We start from the raw sequence: 17,732 nt of genomic DNA on the forward strand, positions 1-17,732 counted from the left end.
CTGCCTCTGGCCTGACCCACCAAAAGGAAGTCTAGGGAAGGGGGGCGACACATGCAGTTTTGGATAGTTTGAGCCTGAGCACTCTATGGAGAAGTTCTGTAGAATATTGGGTCCAGGAGTCTGAAGCTCAAAAAAAAAAAAAAAAAAAAAAAAAAAAATGGGGTCTAGAAAACTATGGGTTTAGTCAGCAGTTGCTGGTAATTGAAGCAGTGGGTGTAGATGTGCTTGCCCAGGGAAGTGAGTTGAGAAGAGAACCGAGGGGAACACCAAACAGATGCACCCCAGAAAATCCCACGTGCTCTCACGCTTCCACTCAGGACTTCCTCTTCCGGGAATGCCCTCTCCCCTTTCTTCTGCCCAGTGCATTCATACGTCAGAAACCCATTTCGAAGAGGCTAAATGACTTGCCTGAGGTTCTTTCCTCCCTCTACTCAACTAGTCTGGTATGTCCCCAGAACAGTACGTGGCGGCTGAGTGTGACTGAACCCCGGGGAGAATCAGGAAGCTTCTGGTGCTTACCGGCACTGACAGGGCTGCGAGCTGGCTCATTTTCTTCTCTTTCTTGGGAACAAAGCAGGGCACCTTAAGGGTGCTGAACCTGCAATCCAGATGGCCGTCGGTCAGGTATAAGGTGAGCTGAGTCAGGGCCAGCTGGTCACTGTAGGAGACGTCGAGGCCTGTTGCCCACACCTGTAAAATGAGCCAAAGCTGTGCCGGTGAGGTTGTGGGCCTAACCACCCCGACCAGCCCAAACCACACCAGACCCAACTGAGCGAGTGAACGTGTGACTTCACGGTGTGGATGGTGTTGCTTCTGTTTCTGTTTTGTTCAACTGAGGGATGGAGCCTCCAGTCTGACTGTCATCAGAAGTTTCAAGGTGCTTGTGGGAAGTTACACAAGTGAAAACTCCTGGCTAAGATCATCTAATGAAGATACTCAGTTCCAAAAGACTCCCGTGGACTTTGGTTTTTCTGCTTGTGGTTTGCCATTTCTGAGATGGTCAGTGCAATGTTTTCTACTGAGAAACGAGACTGGACAGAAATTTCAGGGGATGGGAAACTGAAAGGGAGCAGAGGGGGAAAAGTGAGTTAAGTATGGGAAACAGGCATTTTGCCCTGATTTCAGAAAGAGCAGTGCTAGGCTCTCAGGGAATTTCAATATGTTGCTTACGGGAAACTGATGGTTGACATGTAAGTCTTAGCTGTAGCACCATTTTACTATGAGGATGCAGGAAGGCACGATGTCACAGTATCCTCAGCTGGGAAACAGTGCCACCACCCAAGCTGAATCACAGGGTTGTTAGAAGAATACAACGATGCAATAAGAATTAAAATGCTGTGCAGTAGACATATGGAAACTATGAGTTCCTGTAAGCTGCTAGCTAACTGAGTGATGTCCATTAATTCCTCCGACGGATACTCCCTGAGCACCGACTGTGTGTGAAACTGGCAACTGCAAAAGCGGGTCATGTGTTCGCCCTCCTTCTCCTATGGGCGGTGTGCCTCCCTAACTGCCCTTGTTGCCCCCCAGCCCACACTGACTCAGAAGCACCCTAGAGTCCTCCTCAGTGCAACGCTCAAGTCCTATTATTGTTAGTCACCAGAGTGTCAAAGGTACATGTAAGCACAGGTCCTGCCATCAAGAAGGGGAAGACAGACACATACGTATTCAATTAATCACAATACAGTGCAATACATGACACAATAAAGGGATGGAACAAAGTATTACTAAAGCAGAAAGAAAGGACAGGCTGAATTTGTGCAGGGGAGTCAGGGCTGCCTCACAGAGCAGGTGACCTTTGAGCTTTGACCAGCAGCACAAACAGGACTGGCTCCCAGGTTCAAGTACCTACAATGTGCCAGGTGCGTCACAAACATCACAGATCTTTATAACGGCCTAAACAATAAAAATCCATGTCATAGATGAGGAAACAGAGGTTCAGAGAGGTACCCAAGTCCACACAGATAGGAAGTGGTGGTGCTGGGATTTGACTCCAGTCCTCCCTCTTCCCATTTCTTGCTGGAGGAGGCGGCCCTGATCTTGGCCCAGCCAATCCTTACCCTGCACCAGTTTCTCAGTCAAATTAAAAGCTAAAGTTGCCGAGGATCAAAAACATGTTCTTGTTTAATATAATCCACGCCACGGAAATGTCTTGCGGAGAAAACATGAAGTATTGTATTTCTGGAGTATGCTGTAATTAGCAGTAATGCATTTTCACTGTAGGAAGTTGGAAACGAACACATTTTCATGAAGACTTGATTAAACATTTTTTTCCTCTTCGAAGGCCTACATGTGCCCCACACATCAACGCGGTATGTTAAAATACATAATACATCTGCCCTAGAGTGGACTCCTCTCAAACAAATCTCGCAGTGAGTGACTTGAGTAAGCATTGAATGTAAATGGCATCATTGTAAGGATATTAACAGGTCAAGCTGTCAAGGCCCCTTGCTAAACTGAAGCTAATTTCAGGAGTCATATTCGCACAGTAATACCCTTTTATAATAGCAAATAAATCACATTTGCAACAATTGTTAAAAACTAACTGCCAAGTATCTGTTGCAGTGGTAAATATCCTATTTGTCAACCTAAATATTTCCTGCTGCACGGAATAAAATGCAAATCAGACGGGGACAGCTCCTTTCCCTTAATACGAGAGAATGAACATGCTGCTCTTGCATGTCTGGCATTTTTTCGAGAACGTCTGTTTTGGTGTTTCAGGGTCCTCGATCAAAGGGAAATGTATGTAACCAACAGAATGAAAGTCTATGTCCCTATTAATGTTTTAGTGATAAGGATTTTAAGGGGAAGGCAGTACCGTGAAGAGGAAAGAGCGAGAACCGAGGAGTGGGAAGGCCTGAATCGGGCCCTCAGAAACAGTGTCAACTTGAACGACTTGTTTCAGCTCCCTTCATCTCAGTATCCATAAGTGTAAAAGGAGCAACTGATGGTACTTACCATATGGGATTTTGAAAACAAAATGAAATAAATGCACGTAAAATTGTCTTACACATAAAAAAGTTCAGTACAAATGTTATTTATGACTATTGAAAAACAAGAGATTTCCTTTAGGAGGAGTAGGGTCTTAGGACACATTTGCAGTTGCCTGTCTAGCTATTAGATTGCTAGTTAACATTTAGTAACTGTTTTCCCCGTTCAGAACCGTGGTATTTCGATCTAACGACAACTGAATCCAGTAGGTGGCTAGGTTTGGGCAAGGTTGGTATTACTCTATCTCTATTTTAACCCCTGATGGTACTGCGATCAAAATGTGGCTCCTGGGTTTTGCCTAAGATCATAGAACACAGGCCAGAACTCTGGTCTTGTCGAGCCAACCACTTGTGCTTCCCTAGGCTGTCCTAACCCCTTGGTCCTCAAAAGAAATAGAACAAATTTCTTTCAGCCTTTTTCTCAGTAGCAGGCTTGCCTGAATTGCTGAGATAATTGTTCTGCTCTCCATCTGGTGGTGTCAATGAAGACACTGCCTCAGGCCTGCTTGTTTTGTGTACGGGGTCCTGTCTCCCCCTAGACTGTCATCCCTTTAGGGGAAGCTGCCTAGTCTTTGTCTTCCCTTCGCACCCAGTGTCTGGGGCAGGGCTCTGCCTGCAGCACCTCGGGTGCTTCACTGTGAGCTCCTTGGCAACCTTTCAGGACAGGGTCTGTGGGGGGAGGCGAGGTGGGGGGGGGCTCCAGAAGCTGGTTTCAGATTCAAGTGCAGCAAATATTCACTGAGCATCTATCTCCTGGATGCCAGCCCCACGCTCGCTCCCACCCCTATCTCAGTTAATCCTATTCTTGATTCTGGACTTCAATGGTAACCTGAGAGCCTAACCTCTCTTTGCCCTGGATACGCCCATCACCAGTTAGATGAGTGACGATGGCAGCCTGTACAAAGGCACTGTGCGTGGGGATCGGGACAAGTGGATGGATTCTGAAATGCTTAGGAGGTGGCTCTGATATGACTTGCAGGACTCTATGACTAGCTTGACAGGTTAATTGATTAGATGTGAGGTTGAGGCGAACACATCACTGCAGGTGAGAGCCGGAAAGACCCTTAAAAATCATCTAATACAATCAGGGTACTTTATAAACGGAGCGGCTCTGGGATGAGAAGCAAAGTGGTTTGCCCTAGGTTACAGAGCCAGGTATCAAAGGTGTGGGATGAGAAACCAAGGTGCTTTAGCTCCTAGTCATAAATCACTTGTTGATAGTTGTTTCACTGATGGATGACATTCAAAAAGCACTTTGTTAAAAATGACTACAACACTAGAGAGATTGACATCAACACCTTCAGAAGCACAAGCAACATAAAAATATTCATCTCAGCATTACTTGTAATGCTGAAAAATTGTAGCTGCCCAAAATTTGGGGATTGATTAAGAAGATTATGACTCATCCAAGTCACAGGATAGTCTATGCTATTGTCACTAAAGGTAATGACTGTGAATAACTTTTGATGATGTAGGAAGATATACAAAACAACAAGAAAAGGATATAAAGTTGTATGGGCAATATGACTTCAACTTTGCAAAAATAATATTTTGCATAGAAAAGACTAGATGAGCACATACAATGAAATGTTAACAGTTATTGTTAATATTACCAGAATTATGGTAAGTGCAATTATGGGGACTTTCATGTATGTTATAGATCTGCACTAATATTGTCTCCACTAGCCACTTGTGGCTATTGAGCACTTGCAATGTAGCTGGTCCAAATGAGATGCGCTGTAAATGTAAAATATACACTAGATTTTGAAGGCAAAGGAGGTAAAACGAATGCGAAATATCTCATTAATATTATTTTATATTGATTACGCATTGAATGATAATATTTTAGTTACACTGGATTAAATAATACACATTATTTATATTATGTTTATCTATTTTTCAGTTAAATTTTAAAATTTAAAATGAAAATTTAAAATTTAAAATGTCACTTGGGGCTTACATTTATGGCATAGGAGGTCTGATAAGTTCGCGAACTTGTTGCCATGATGTTGCTAACCTTTTGTGATATCAGAGGGATTATTCATTATGAATTTGTACCAACTGGACAAACAGTTAACCAAATTTACTATTTGGAAGTGCTGAAAAGGTTGCGTGAAAAAGTTGGACAATCTGAACTTTTCACCAACAATTCATGGCTCTTACATCTCGACAATGCACCAGCTCACACGGCACTCTCTATGAGGGAGTTTTTATCTAGTAAACATATAACTGTATTGGAACACCCTCCCTACTCACCTGATCTGGCCCCCAATGACTTCTTTCTTTACCCAAAGATAAAGGAAATATTGAAAGGAAGATATTTTGATGACATTCAGGACATCAAGGGTAATACAGCGACAGCTCTGATGGCCATTCCAGAAAAAGAGTTCCACAATTGCTTTGAAGGGTGGACTAGGCACTGGCGTCGGTGCATAGTTTCCCAAAGGGAGTACTTTGAAGGTGACTGTAGTGCTACCCAGCAATGAGGGATATAGCTCTTTTTCTAGAATGAGTTTACGAACTTAATTGTCAGACCTTGTACATTCTATTTCTATTAGAGTGGTTGCAAAAAAGTTAATTGCAGCTTCAGCAAGGGGCAAGGCCAGTAGGGGTGGGGTGGGGAGCAGTACTGCCGAGGCCCAGCCTCCACTGCCCTAAGCAGCCCTGCACTGGATACAGCGCTCACTGCAGCTGCCTTGGGAGACCTGGGGTGGAGGGGGCAGAACACAGAGCAGAAGGCACAGGCAAGCAACTCCAGCCACCTCATTATTTTGGAACAAGCATGTGAAAACCAGAAGACAGAGTCAGGCAGAGGCAAGCTGGCCCAGAATTGTTCTGTTCCCAGGGTCTGGGCCCCGTTTGAGCTGCAAGCTTTGAGATTTTTAAAAGCTAATAGCATGCTTCTGCATGGGGAGGTGTGGGAAACGGACAGATGGAGACGGCCTGCTCACCCCTGCTGCTTCTGCCTCTTTCCCGTGACAGGCAGGATGGATGGGTGGCAGAGCGTGCAGATGTGGGCAGATGTGCTCAGGCCCTATATTCTGTGACTGTCTCCAAGTGCAAATAAAGTTCTATAGCAAAGACTTTGGTGTTGCCCAACTCTCTTATGGGCGTCAGGGTAGGTATGGGATGGAGAGACTAATTTATAGATCAAATAACATTCATTGAAGACTCATAGAATTTCAGAGCTTTAAGAATCCACAGATGTTTTAGAGAACCATCTTTAGGTTTCCTCTTCCTCTTTTTCTTCCTTCTTCTTCCCTCCTCCTCCTTCTCTTCTTTCTCCGCCTTCCTTCCTCTTCCTCCTTTTTTTTTTTTTTTTCCCTTAAGGAGAAGAACCAAAGCCTCCCTAAGGATAAATGACTGTGCTCAAGCCCCCAGCTCTCGGTACCAGGGTCTGAGACACATATCTGCGATCCTCGGCAAGTCACCGCTTTGGACCACACTTTCCTCAACTAATCACTGGGGCTAATAGTCCTGGTGGACCTTCCCTCAGTTGCCTCTGGATGCATCTGTGAGGCTAACTGGGAATTGTGAAGATGTCTCACTCATGGAGAACTTTTGAAAGACATATATCCTCAAACAAAGGCAACTGAGAGATGCCACACTGAGAATTCACCCACCACAGAGACGGCATCAGAGTCTAGAGTGTGCTACCCAACCCACCCTCCTCAGCAGCCCGTCTTGGCTGAGGGCAGTGTGCGACAAATGCACCACTGGACCCCTTGATTCTTTCTGGAGCAAGATCAAGCCCTCAGTCAGACCCATGGGTCCCCGCAGCTATGATTAAGATGTAGAGGCCAGGCCACCTGCCCAGCTCCTCTGCTTGCTGGGCAACGCAGCTGTGGGTAGGCCAAGGCTCCCTCTGTCCTTAGCGGTTTGGCTGCATACACAGCCATGGGCCTGTTTGCTACTGACAATGGCGGAGGCCAGGAATCAATGAGAAAGTGTTGAGTAGAGGACTGACATGATCTAACTTATATTTTTAAAGGGTTTTCCTGGTTGTGGTGAGGAGACGAGACCATGATGGGTCAAGGATGGAAACAGGAAGGCCAGTTAGGAGGCTCTTGCTGCAGTCTGGGTGAGACATGAGTGTGATTAAAATGCCATGGTAATGCAGAGGGCTGGAGACGTGGTGGTGGCAAGTGGCTTCGCTGGAATGGGAACAATATGGCGCTACAGGACCCCCCAGGGAGAGCTGGCCTTACCCTTCACTGGCTGCGTGATGTGCACTTCCTTCTCCTCTCTGGGCCTCAGTTTCCCTGTCTATTCACACAGACCTGCCTGTGATTGTCTCTATCTCAGAGGGCTGTTGTGAGGATCAGCGAGATGCAGTGTATGACTAGTGTTGGGGGCTCTGGCAGACGCAGGCCTGTTTGGACCATGACTTCTTCCCTGTAACTGTCAGGAGCAGAGGCTGAGGCAGGCGTAACAGCTCCCTTGCTTGGCTCTTGACTTTGGTATTCTTGCCAAAGTCTGGGGGCACATGTACCTCTTCTCAGATGCTGTTTAAAAACAGGTTCCAGAATCCTGGCTATCATACAGAGAACGTCCTTTCTTAGACAGCTACTTTGGCCATTGCACCACCAGACAGCATCAAGCTCTCCATTGTGCTAAACAACACACTGACACTTCATCTTAAAGCAGGTGGTACAGTGCACTGTAAGAATTTTCAGTTAGTAAATAGTGATGTGATTTTGGTATCTGTTAAGAATTGCTTGCGTTACACAGTCAATAGGCAGAGGAGATCGCAGCCTCTTGGCATGCTGCCACCTAGTGGCAGCTGCTGGGATGGCCCAGTGTCTTGGAGACGCAAAGGAGAGCTGCTATTGCTGCTGTGTGGGGTTGTCACCCTGGGCCCTGATCCACGGTGGAGACTTAGTATTCATCCTGGAGGCCTTCCCCTCTGTCTCTGTTAATCCCATTTATCCTTCTGGGCACGATTTAAATCACAGCTCCACGAGGCTGTCTCTGAGCAACTAGAGCAGCCATTCTCTGTACCACCCACCATGGACACTGCCTTATATTGGGCCTTTGGAGTCGTAGGGTCATAGGCAGCAAAAAATCTGAGCCCTGCCACTTGGCACTCAAGGCCTGGTCGTCCGCCATGCCTAGGGCCTCCACGATTTTCAAAGGCCTTCAAAATGATGTCTGGATTCTGAAAAAAACCGCACACAAAAAACGTTATTGGCTTCCAAATAAGAAATCTGCAAAATAACAATAAATATTTTAAAAAGGTCAACCACATTGGCATGTCAGTGAAATGCAACACAATTCTTTCACAGTTCTGTGTGTCCCATGGGAGTGCATTTAGTACACTTCGTATGATGTAGGGTGATAGAATCTCTAAAACCAAACAGCTCTGTCCTGCAGACCTACACCGACCTCCGTCATTCCCACCTCCTCATTTCATGGATCAGCACTCCGGGAGGTGAACTGACTGTCTGGGGTCCTTCAATAAGGGGAAGAGATGGGGGCAAAGTCCAAGTTTCCTGACTCCTGGTCCAGCTTTTTCCATGACACCAAGTTACCAGTGTTGATAGCCCAATTTCTTGTAGTGCCAGAAGCTTCTCTGTGGCTTTGGAAATTCTTTCAGGATATGCAGGAACTATATTAAAAAATATTTTGGGGGACCAAGATGGAAAATATTGAAATAAAACCTGCATCATCAACAGCTGTGTTTATGATTTTCACTTTTGTTAAAAACAAAAAATCACAAATCTTTTAATATACCCTTGCCTTCTTGGCTTCCTTTTCTAAGTTTCTTCTACTACTTCTATAAATTTATGATTCTCCCTCTATTACTTTCAAGATCAATGGTCTGGCTGATATTATTTATATTTTTAATACATGGAATTATTCACTTCTTTTTTCTTTTTAACTATTTCCTTACATTTTTTTATTATGAATTTTGGGAAGACCACTTTCTTGACATTTAACACTAAACTATAATAAACATGAAAGCCCAATTTTTATAACCTATTGCCAGTTTCTAGGACTATAATCATACATGCTTTTTCCACGGCAATTCAATATAACAATCTCATGCTTTAGATAGTTATGCTCTTTTTTTAATCTTCACGCTGCAAATATCAGGGCTGGTGAATGATTTGTTCAGTTGAGAAGTATTCCTTTAAAGTTACTACAGATAATCTCTAAAGGCTTTTGTGTGACTTTTCAAAGCACAAAGCTCTTGTTCTGCATCTCCCTTCAGGGAGGACTGCTGTGTCCAGTCCTTGTGGACGTGGAAGACTGTTGTGCAAAGGAAGATGAGGATGAACACACAGCATTGGTCCCTTCAGTGCAATGAGTTGGCACAGAGCATGCTGGTCCTTCCCAGTTTCCTCAGTGGCTCCAGTAAATTAGAATTACGCCAGTAAATCAAAATAAAGAACTACCTCGATTGCAGAGTATACAGGCAAGAAACGTGGAATGTGAGCTATGGCCTTGGAGTTGGTCTAGTCTAGCTCCCTCAAACCCCAGGCACAAGGCTCCAAGAGGGGAAGAGACCTGGTCAGGAGCAGAATTCGGACTAGAGCTCGGAGCTCGTGATTTCAAGTCCAAGACAAGTTTGTTTACATTTGGGAAACTCCTGGAGAGGAGAATTTGACTGAGAATGAGGGACTTCTCATATTCATCTCTGCATCATACATAACACCTAACACAGCACTCCTGATATTAATGTGTACTATAAATCTACATTGGATGATTCAATTAAATAATACAAGAAAAAGGATCTTCCCTTTAAAACGCAAACAGGAGAGATACCACTTCAAACCCACAAGGATGGCTGAAATAAAAAGACAATAACAAGTGTTGTCAGAGATATGGAGAAATTGGAACACTTATACTTTGCCAGTGAGATTGTAAAATGGTACAACTACTTTAAAAAGCAGTTTGGCAATTCCTCAAAAAGTTAAACTTTCAGCTGCTATATGACTCATCAGTTCTACTCCTAAGTATATAACTAGGAAAAATGAAAAAATTTTCCTACAAAAATGTGTACACGAATGTTCACGGCAACATACTCAAAAAGTAGAAGCAACCCAAATGTCTATCAACTGATGAATAAACAAAATGTGGTATATCCACACAATGGAATATTATTCTGCCATTACAAGGAATGAAGCATCAATACATGCTACAACATGGATGAACCTTGAAAACATTAGATTAAGTGAAAGAAGCCAGTCACAAAAGACCACCTATTGGATAATCCCATTTATATGAAATGTCCAGAATAGGGAGATTCATAGAGACAGAAAACCAGGGGCTGGAGGGAAGAGGGTACAGGGAATGATTTCTAAGGGGTTAGGGTTTCTATTTTGTGTAAGGGAAATGGTCTAAAGTTAGATAATGGTGATGGTGTATAACCCTGTGAATATATTAGAAACGACTGCAGTGTATACTTTAAAATGGTGAATTTTACAGCACGCGTTATCTCAGTAAAGCTGTTACACACACACACACACACACACACACACACACACACACACACTCACACACATACCCCAGCCTCTAGGAGACCTATTTTTGGAAGGATGCCTACACAATTTGTACGGCCATTTGTTTGAATCTAGTTGAGTGTGTAAATAATGACTGAATGAGGGAGCCCATGATAAATGACCTTCCAAACTGCCCTCTGGATTTATTCTAGGTATTCTTCAAGTCTGTACCTTAAAAAGCTTTTTCATATGTGGGTAAAAAAATATCTGCTACATACACTAAAGCAAACTAGACCTCAGCAAGGGTTATCACCTGGGCCTCAATGAGCAGTCATGGGTTGGGAGGGATAATATATTAGCGTCTGTCAAAAAGACGCAATTGGTTCTAAGGACACCGTGTCACTTTTCTAAAAGGCGGTACATTTTCTGCTACTCCTCATTGCAGGTTTTCACTGTACAGCAGCTCCTGGACTGAGTGTGGCTGGGCCTGGCCAAATCCAGACGAGCAGCAGGGCTGTGCAGTGGGCACATGGCACAGGAAAGCTTTGTTAGGCACGTCCACTTCTCTTCTTCCCTCCTGTTGTTCATTCCACGGTCCTCCCAGGACTTCGGCCTGGCTTCTGGGGCTTGGGGAGCTCTCCTCTCCGTACCCCACCCCTCAGTCTTATTCTCTCCACGGGGACACTTCCTCATCCCCATCATGTCAATCCAGTAATCCAATAAGTCCTAACTAATTTCATGATGGTAGAGGGTTGTTTACCACAATGGAACCTTTTGGAGCTGGTTATCTGAGAGATGAAGCTGATTTCCACAACTTTGCCTTTGTTGTCTATAAACTCTGGTGTTTGACAGATTCGGCTCCCCATCGAGCCAATGTGCTTTCTTTTTTGATGGCAGCCATATTTAGAAAGCTGCCGATTTGAGCACTTGGAGGACAGACTCTAGAAGGGAAGCCTGGGGAAGGGAAGGAGAAGGGAAGTTAATGTATATTAAGGACCTATTACATAATAGGCACTCTGGTATGTATTTTCTCACGTGATCCTGACAACCTTGTGAGGTCGGTATTAACATACCCATTTTATAGAAGTGGAAGTGGAGGCTCAGAGAAAATGGAAATGTGCCTAAGTTCCACAGCTAATGGCAGAGCTGGATTAGGATCCAGGTGTGACTGACTCTGAAATCCAGGTTTTCTCTCCTATGCTTGACCTTGGAGATGACTCTCTACCTGGTGAGTGAAAAAGGTGCTTGGTAGAATGTGAGCAATCACCATGATGCTGGCAGTCAAATCCAGAGGCTCCACCAATTACTAGATGGATCTGAAGCCAGAGGAAGGCCTGTGATTTACGGTGGGACTTTGGGCAAGTCACTTAACACCTTTCTGCTTCACCTTCCCCATTATTTATCTGTAAAGCACTTTGAGAGCTTATAATGAAAGAGCTGTGTGTACAAAGACACAGAAATATTGTCCTTCAGTGTAGGCTAAAAGTCAAGGTTCCTACCTGTGGTCAATGAAAGTCCTGTGGCACTTTCCAGAAATATATGGGTGGAGCCTTAGGGCCCTGGGAAAGTTTAGTAGCTGCTGACTGAAAGTTACCCTCTAGTTTCACCGGAGTAAGTGTTCCTCTGTCCTGGCTTACCTGTTGGGGCGCTGCTGCTATGTTAGGGTTCTGTTCCTCTGAGCTTCACCCCAGAGGCTGCTTTCAACTGAGCAACCCCCTCTGATACCATTTGTCCCTAGGTTCAATTTCTACCAAATGAGAGAAATAGCAGTAAGGAAGGTATTTCCTTTCTTCCTTCCTCTTTTCCTTCCTCCTTCTTTTCTTCTAAAATTCAATGCAGTGTTTCTTAATATATAGCTTATTCTCAGGAGAATGCACTAGAAGGCTTGTAAGTCATGACAGGTAAGTGTAAATTCTTAGTTCTTGCTCTACTTGTATTTGATAAGCATTTTATACAGTCTCTTCAAAGCAATTTGTACAAAATAATTGTGAAATTACTTCATTATTTCGTTCATCAACAAGTGAATAAAATAATTCAAAACACAGGCATTGATGTTTTTCCCCTTGACTCTGAAATAGCATATTCTTTGGTATACCATATGTCTTTAATATGGATAGAAGTTTTGTAGTTATTTCTTTGCAAGGTGTTTTCTTATACTGAGCCTCTTCAGAGATGTTCTCTTGTCCTGCCCATTTCTGTTTATGGAGCGTACACACTTAGTTGCTGCCACATGGGGTTCAAATATTCAACACCTGTTTTTCCAGTTCAGGGAAAAGCTTTAAGAGAACCCAGTTGTCCGCTTTGGTGGTTACCGCCAACATTAGGGGAACTCCATGTTCTTCTTGGAGCCGTACATACAGCTCTTTTCTCTACAATTCCTTTGTATTTCCTGCCTATGTTCTCCCTGTGGGGGGTGAATTTTATTCTTTGGACTTGTATTTTGTATTGGTTCATAACTTAGCTGGATGAAGTTTCAAAGGGTTGGTTTGATATCATTCACATATTGATATCATTGCCACAAATGTCTCAAAAGAAAAATTTTAGAAACGTAAAAGCAGACATAGGTAAGTAGGTACTGTAGACTGGGCTAGCAATGTGGCATGTTAGACCGAGTCCCTCAAAAAGGGAAGCCATTTCATTTATTTATTTATAAGGGCCTGGGACAATAGGCAACACAATGGATCTTATGTTTAATAAAGCAAAATATATGTTTAAAGGAATATACATATTGTTAAAACAGTTCTATTTATGCAAAAGATTCATGTAACTTTATAAAGGTTTTCAGGGATTTTAAAGGATTTTAAGTGCCGTGTTAGACTGTACTAGTAACAGATGTTCAACGGCGTGTTTAAGTTTTCGTTTTACTGAAAAAGCAATGGATTACTTGATATTTTCTTTTTAAAAAATCATACCAAAGCCACTACTTTTTAAGTGTCGCTCAAATTCATTATTTCTAAAAAAATGTAAATGATTTAAAATAAGGGCTCCTAAAAAGAAATACTGCTGTAGTGGAGCCGGAAGATTTTGTTTGCTAAATATTCCCTTCAGAATTCCAGTCTTTCGTGTCACTTCTTGTGCTTTTTCTATGAAGACAGATGGTGTCAGTAATTGCCTATATATTTAATTAAGTTAAAAAGCTACGTAGTAAGGTTTTGGCAAAAAGTAGGAAATTTCATGCTAGGAGCAAAGAAAGCGAAAGGAAACAGAGATTGATAGCCTAAGACACTATTCCTCACCAAATATACATTTTGATAACCACATGTTGGAATGTGAGATTGGATTTCATTAATCTAATGATGAGAACAAAGACATTCATTCTGAAAGGTAAAGCCCAGACTTGAAATCTAGATGGCACTTCCCTTACTTTTTTGACCAGCTAGCTGGGAATGACTACCAATTTGTTCACATCACCTCCAACCTTGACCTAATATTTAGTGCTTATTCTAAATTCCTCTGGTTCTCTCTCTGTCTTTTTTTCCCCCTGAGATTTCTCACCTAGCAGGCTAATTATTGTGAAATTATTATGGGGGAAAAAAGCAGTAGCTACTTGTAGAAAGTGGTTTGGAAAACTGACTTAACTATTCTTGTGGTGTCTGTTTTCAATGCTCCCATCCCGTGAATCCACCTTCTGGCTTAATGGCAATATGGTGCTCCCAGCTGTGGTGCTGTGTATGGGCTTGCTCATTTAAACTCTTAAAGCTTAAAAATGGCTACCACAACACTGATTTTATTCCATTTCGCTTAGTCATTAACATTTAATGATTACCTTATGTGCTGAGCACAAGGATGGAATATATTTAAAAAAAATAGGAGATGTGTTTTCTGGCTTTAAGCTGTTCAACTCAATTCAGCAAACATATTGAGGATAGATAAGAGAAACACACATTTTCTTTGGTGATGGTGGTTCAGGAAGGGGGAGGGACTTACAAAGGAAGTCACCATCAATTCAGTGCAGTATGTGCTATGGAGAAGGTGCACCAGCGTGGCAGCTAGCTTGGTTTGAATCCTGTCATGGTTTGAACCCTGGATCTGCCACTTAGTAGCTGTGTGACCTTGAACATGTCCCTCTAGCCTCAGTTTCCTCTGTTGTAAATTAGGGATAATAATACTCACTTCTTGTGGTGTGAGAATTAGGAACACTATACGTAAAATAGATAACAAGGGTGCTTGGCATTTGACAAAAATTCGATAAATTGTTAATGTTATTAATAATTACTCTGGCCACCGATACTATACCTCAGCTCTGAAAGGCTAGAGAATGAAGTGGCAGTTGAAATGGGATTAATTAGGGTGGGTTTCCATGAGGAGCTGGATTGTGAAACATGTTTTGAAAGAAGGGAAGTTGTATACTGAGAGAAAAGAAAGGAGAGGCAAGTTGTAGGAATGAAGGCAGCACGTGGGAGCTGGGATGAGAAAGCATTTATGGAGCATGGGAGTCACCAAGCAGGTCAGCTTGTTTGTCCTGGGGGTACTTTGGACATGATCAGTGAGAAAAGCAAACCCGCCCGTGGCAGGTGGGGGTTAGTTCAGGGCTGTTGGAAGAAATAGGTAAGGCCTAGAACAAATTACCCTGTACATTGTCACCCCAACATTATGATACAGGGAAAATTAGATTAAAATGAATGTTAAAGACAACTTTCCAAGGCAAAATTTATCACACAAAATGTCTTGACCACAGGTGACAGCTGGAAGTAGGAAAGGATCGCTCAGCTTTGTGTTTGTGATGCTGGGGAACAAGCTGCCAGCACACGTATGTGGAGAAACTGGGGTGCCCAGGTTTGCTCACTCTGGCAACGTTTCTGGTAATTAGCGTCCTCAAAGTCCAGAGAGAAGTTTCAGGGTTTCGTTTGAAAGAAAGCAAGAATCTCCATGATGAGAATGGGTATCTGAATTCCTGGGTGGGATGACTAGATGTAAACAGAGGAACTGGGTCTACGGTATATGTAGACCAACCAAACTTCTACCCAACAGCTGATGTGTAGGCTTGTGTTCAATTTTTCTGAAGGTCAAGGTTTATAATGTAAGGATACTTAAGGACAGTCACATGTGGTAATATTGTATATAGCAAAGCTGGCCACTAGTTTACCTGTATTATCAGTGTTAAGACACAAAGTTGTGATTGTCACTGTAAAATGTATTGTTATCATTACCTTTGTGTTTCTTGTAGAAATCATCAACATCACCACCACTATGGTCATTACTTGTATATTACAGGTCTGTTTTATGACACAAAGATGCAGACCTTTTAAAGGGATAGGTCTTTTACTTTAATGCTTTAAAACCCTTTGGGATCTATTTTCCCTTCACTAGGTATTAGCTTGTGATTAACAATGTGCCTATTATAGCACTTAAAAACACAGAATAACAAGCCACTTCTGTTTATACCAAAGGCCTATTAAATTTTAATTTAGATATACACTGTTGACCTTCTTATAGATAAATAAAATACCTTCTCTAAGGAGAAAAAGTAAATCTCATTGAGCTCCCTTGGTGAACACCTTGTATATCTTGAAAACAGAGACAGGGAGATGTTGCAAATGAGAGTACTAGAGGGGGGGGGCCTCAGAGAGAAGTATTCATTTTCATTTAATAAATATTTATTGTGGATCTATTATATGCTAGACATGGTGCTAGGTGCTGGGTATATAGCAATGAATAAGAAGGAATTATGATATTTCTGTAGACCTTGGTTTTTCCACTCTCTGAAACAAATATATTCATTTTTGATGCTTACATTTCACTTTATGATGATGAAAATGCTTGCTGACTTTTAAAAGTAATGCTAATTCAATTCAGATTCCACTGACAGTTTGAGAACCTGCTGAGGGCTCGGGTGACAGCTTTACATGTGATTATGCCTTTTGATTTAATAAGAACAGCACCTTATATCTGCTCAGCCTCTCAGAACATCCTGCGGGAAGGAGGGCAGGAATTCACCATTTGTCACTGAGAAAACCAGGCTCAGAGAGGTCTAGTGAGTTGTCTAAAGTATCACAACTGGTAAGCAGAAAGACTGGGGCCAGAATCCATAACCAATCTTGATGAAAATATTTTCAGCTATCTCCTTTTTTTCGGTTTTAGACTGATATATTTGTATACAGAAACTCTTAGAAATAGGTTTCAGAATAGATGGGCTATTCTCTGATATACATCAGGGTCTCCATTTTTGTCTTTCCTCACCGTTTGCACTTTGTAACAAGTCTCATTTCCTTTTGTATATAGGAAGGGCCATCATCCATCGTTAGTCTCCTGCAGTTGTTTTTCATCTAAACTCTTTTCTTAAAGATTGGATTTCCTTTCCTTTTTAAAAAAGTAATAACTACCAATGCTCATAATAGATAGTTATTTCTAAAGTTTACAGCTATCTAAAAACAAAGAAGTTTTTAATTTGGGAATTTTAACAGAAGCATCTTTGCCAATCTGTTTAGTGACTTTTATATAAAGAAAAGGAACTGGAGAATGATCTATCAATGCGTATTTACATGAGGTAAATCAGATAAGATGTTTGTAAGACCATCATTTTACCCGTATGTGTTTTGTGCTTTTCTGCCACCACCCTTCACAGCAGCCTTCCCTCTTTCTTACTCTCCTTCAAATCCTAATTATCTTTCAACTCAAATCCTACCTACTTTGTAAAAACCTTTCTTGATTGCTCCAAACAGAAGGCAGTTAAACCGACATTACCTTTTTGATGTCTCTTTTTTATTGTTCGATGTAGTTGTCACTTAAGCTTTTTCTTGTAATTCACTTTTCAAGACTGTCTCCCCAAATAGATTGTGAACTCCCTAAGGGCAGGCACCTCTACATGTTTTGCATCTTTGCAGCCTCTCTAGTACCTACCATAATGGCATATACATAATAGATGCTCAATAAGCACTTATTCTTTCTTTTAAAATTTCCCAGAAGTGAGTAAGTAAGTTCAACAGATCTGGATCTTCTAGAAGTTTCAAAAGTCCATCAATCAACTGGCATTCATGTGACTATCATTGTATTAGACATCATGAAGAGGTAAGAAAAATGAAAGTCCAGTGCTTTCTAGAGGATTTAGAAATCTCATCGAGGCAATATTTATACCTAAGAACCAGTAAGACAACAAAGAAATTGTGTGCATGTGTAGCAAATAAAATTGGATGACAGATGTGAAATGAACTTCCACCTGACATGGAACATGTCTTGTTCCCTCAGTATCTGACATGAGGTAGAGTAGGCCCTTGGAAAGTATTTATTTAATGAACATGTCAGACTCTCCTCAATCTAAGGCCTTTGGTAGGTGCTTTATGGAATCCACTGGATACTG

At 42.2% G+C, this 17,732-nt stretch overlaps 1 protein-coding gene across 1 annotated transcript in view; it reads right to left on the reverse strand.

Annotated features, from left to right (window-relative positions):
- The window catches only part of IQCH (IQ motif containing H), a 188,010-nt gene that overhangs the window by 20,436 nt on the left and 149,842 nt on the right, over positions 1-17,732 (reverse strand). Inside the window, exons 19-20 of the mRNA XM_033108542.1 lie at positions 7,999-8,148; positions 520-690 (exon numbers count right to left, since the gene is read on the reverse strand). Of these exons, the coding sequence (XP_032964433.1) occupies positions 520-690; positions 7,999-8,148 (321 nt within the window). The remainder of the gene's footprint in view (positions 1-519; positions 691-7,998; positions 8,149-17,732) is intronic.

This window comes from Rhinolophus ferrumequinum, chromosome 6 (genome assembly GCF_004115265.2).
Source record: "Rhinolophus ferrumequinum isolate MPI-CBG mRhiFer1 chromosome 6, mRhiFer1_v1.p, whole genome shotgun sequence".
Taxonomy (NCBI): Eukaryota; Metazoa; Chordata; class Mammalia; order Chiroptera; family Rhinolophidae; genus Rhinolophus; species Rhinolophus ferrumequinum.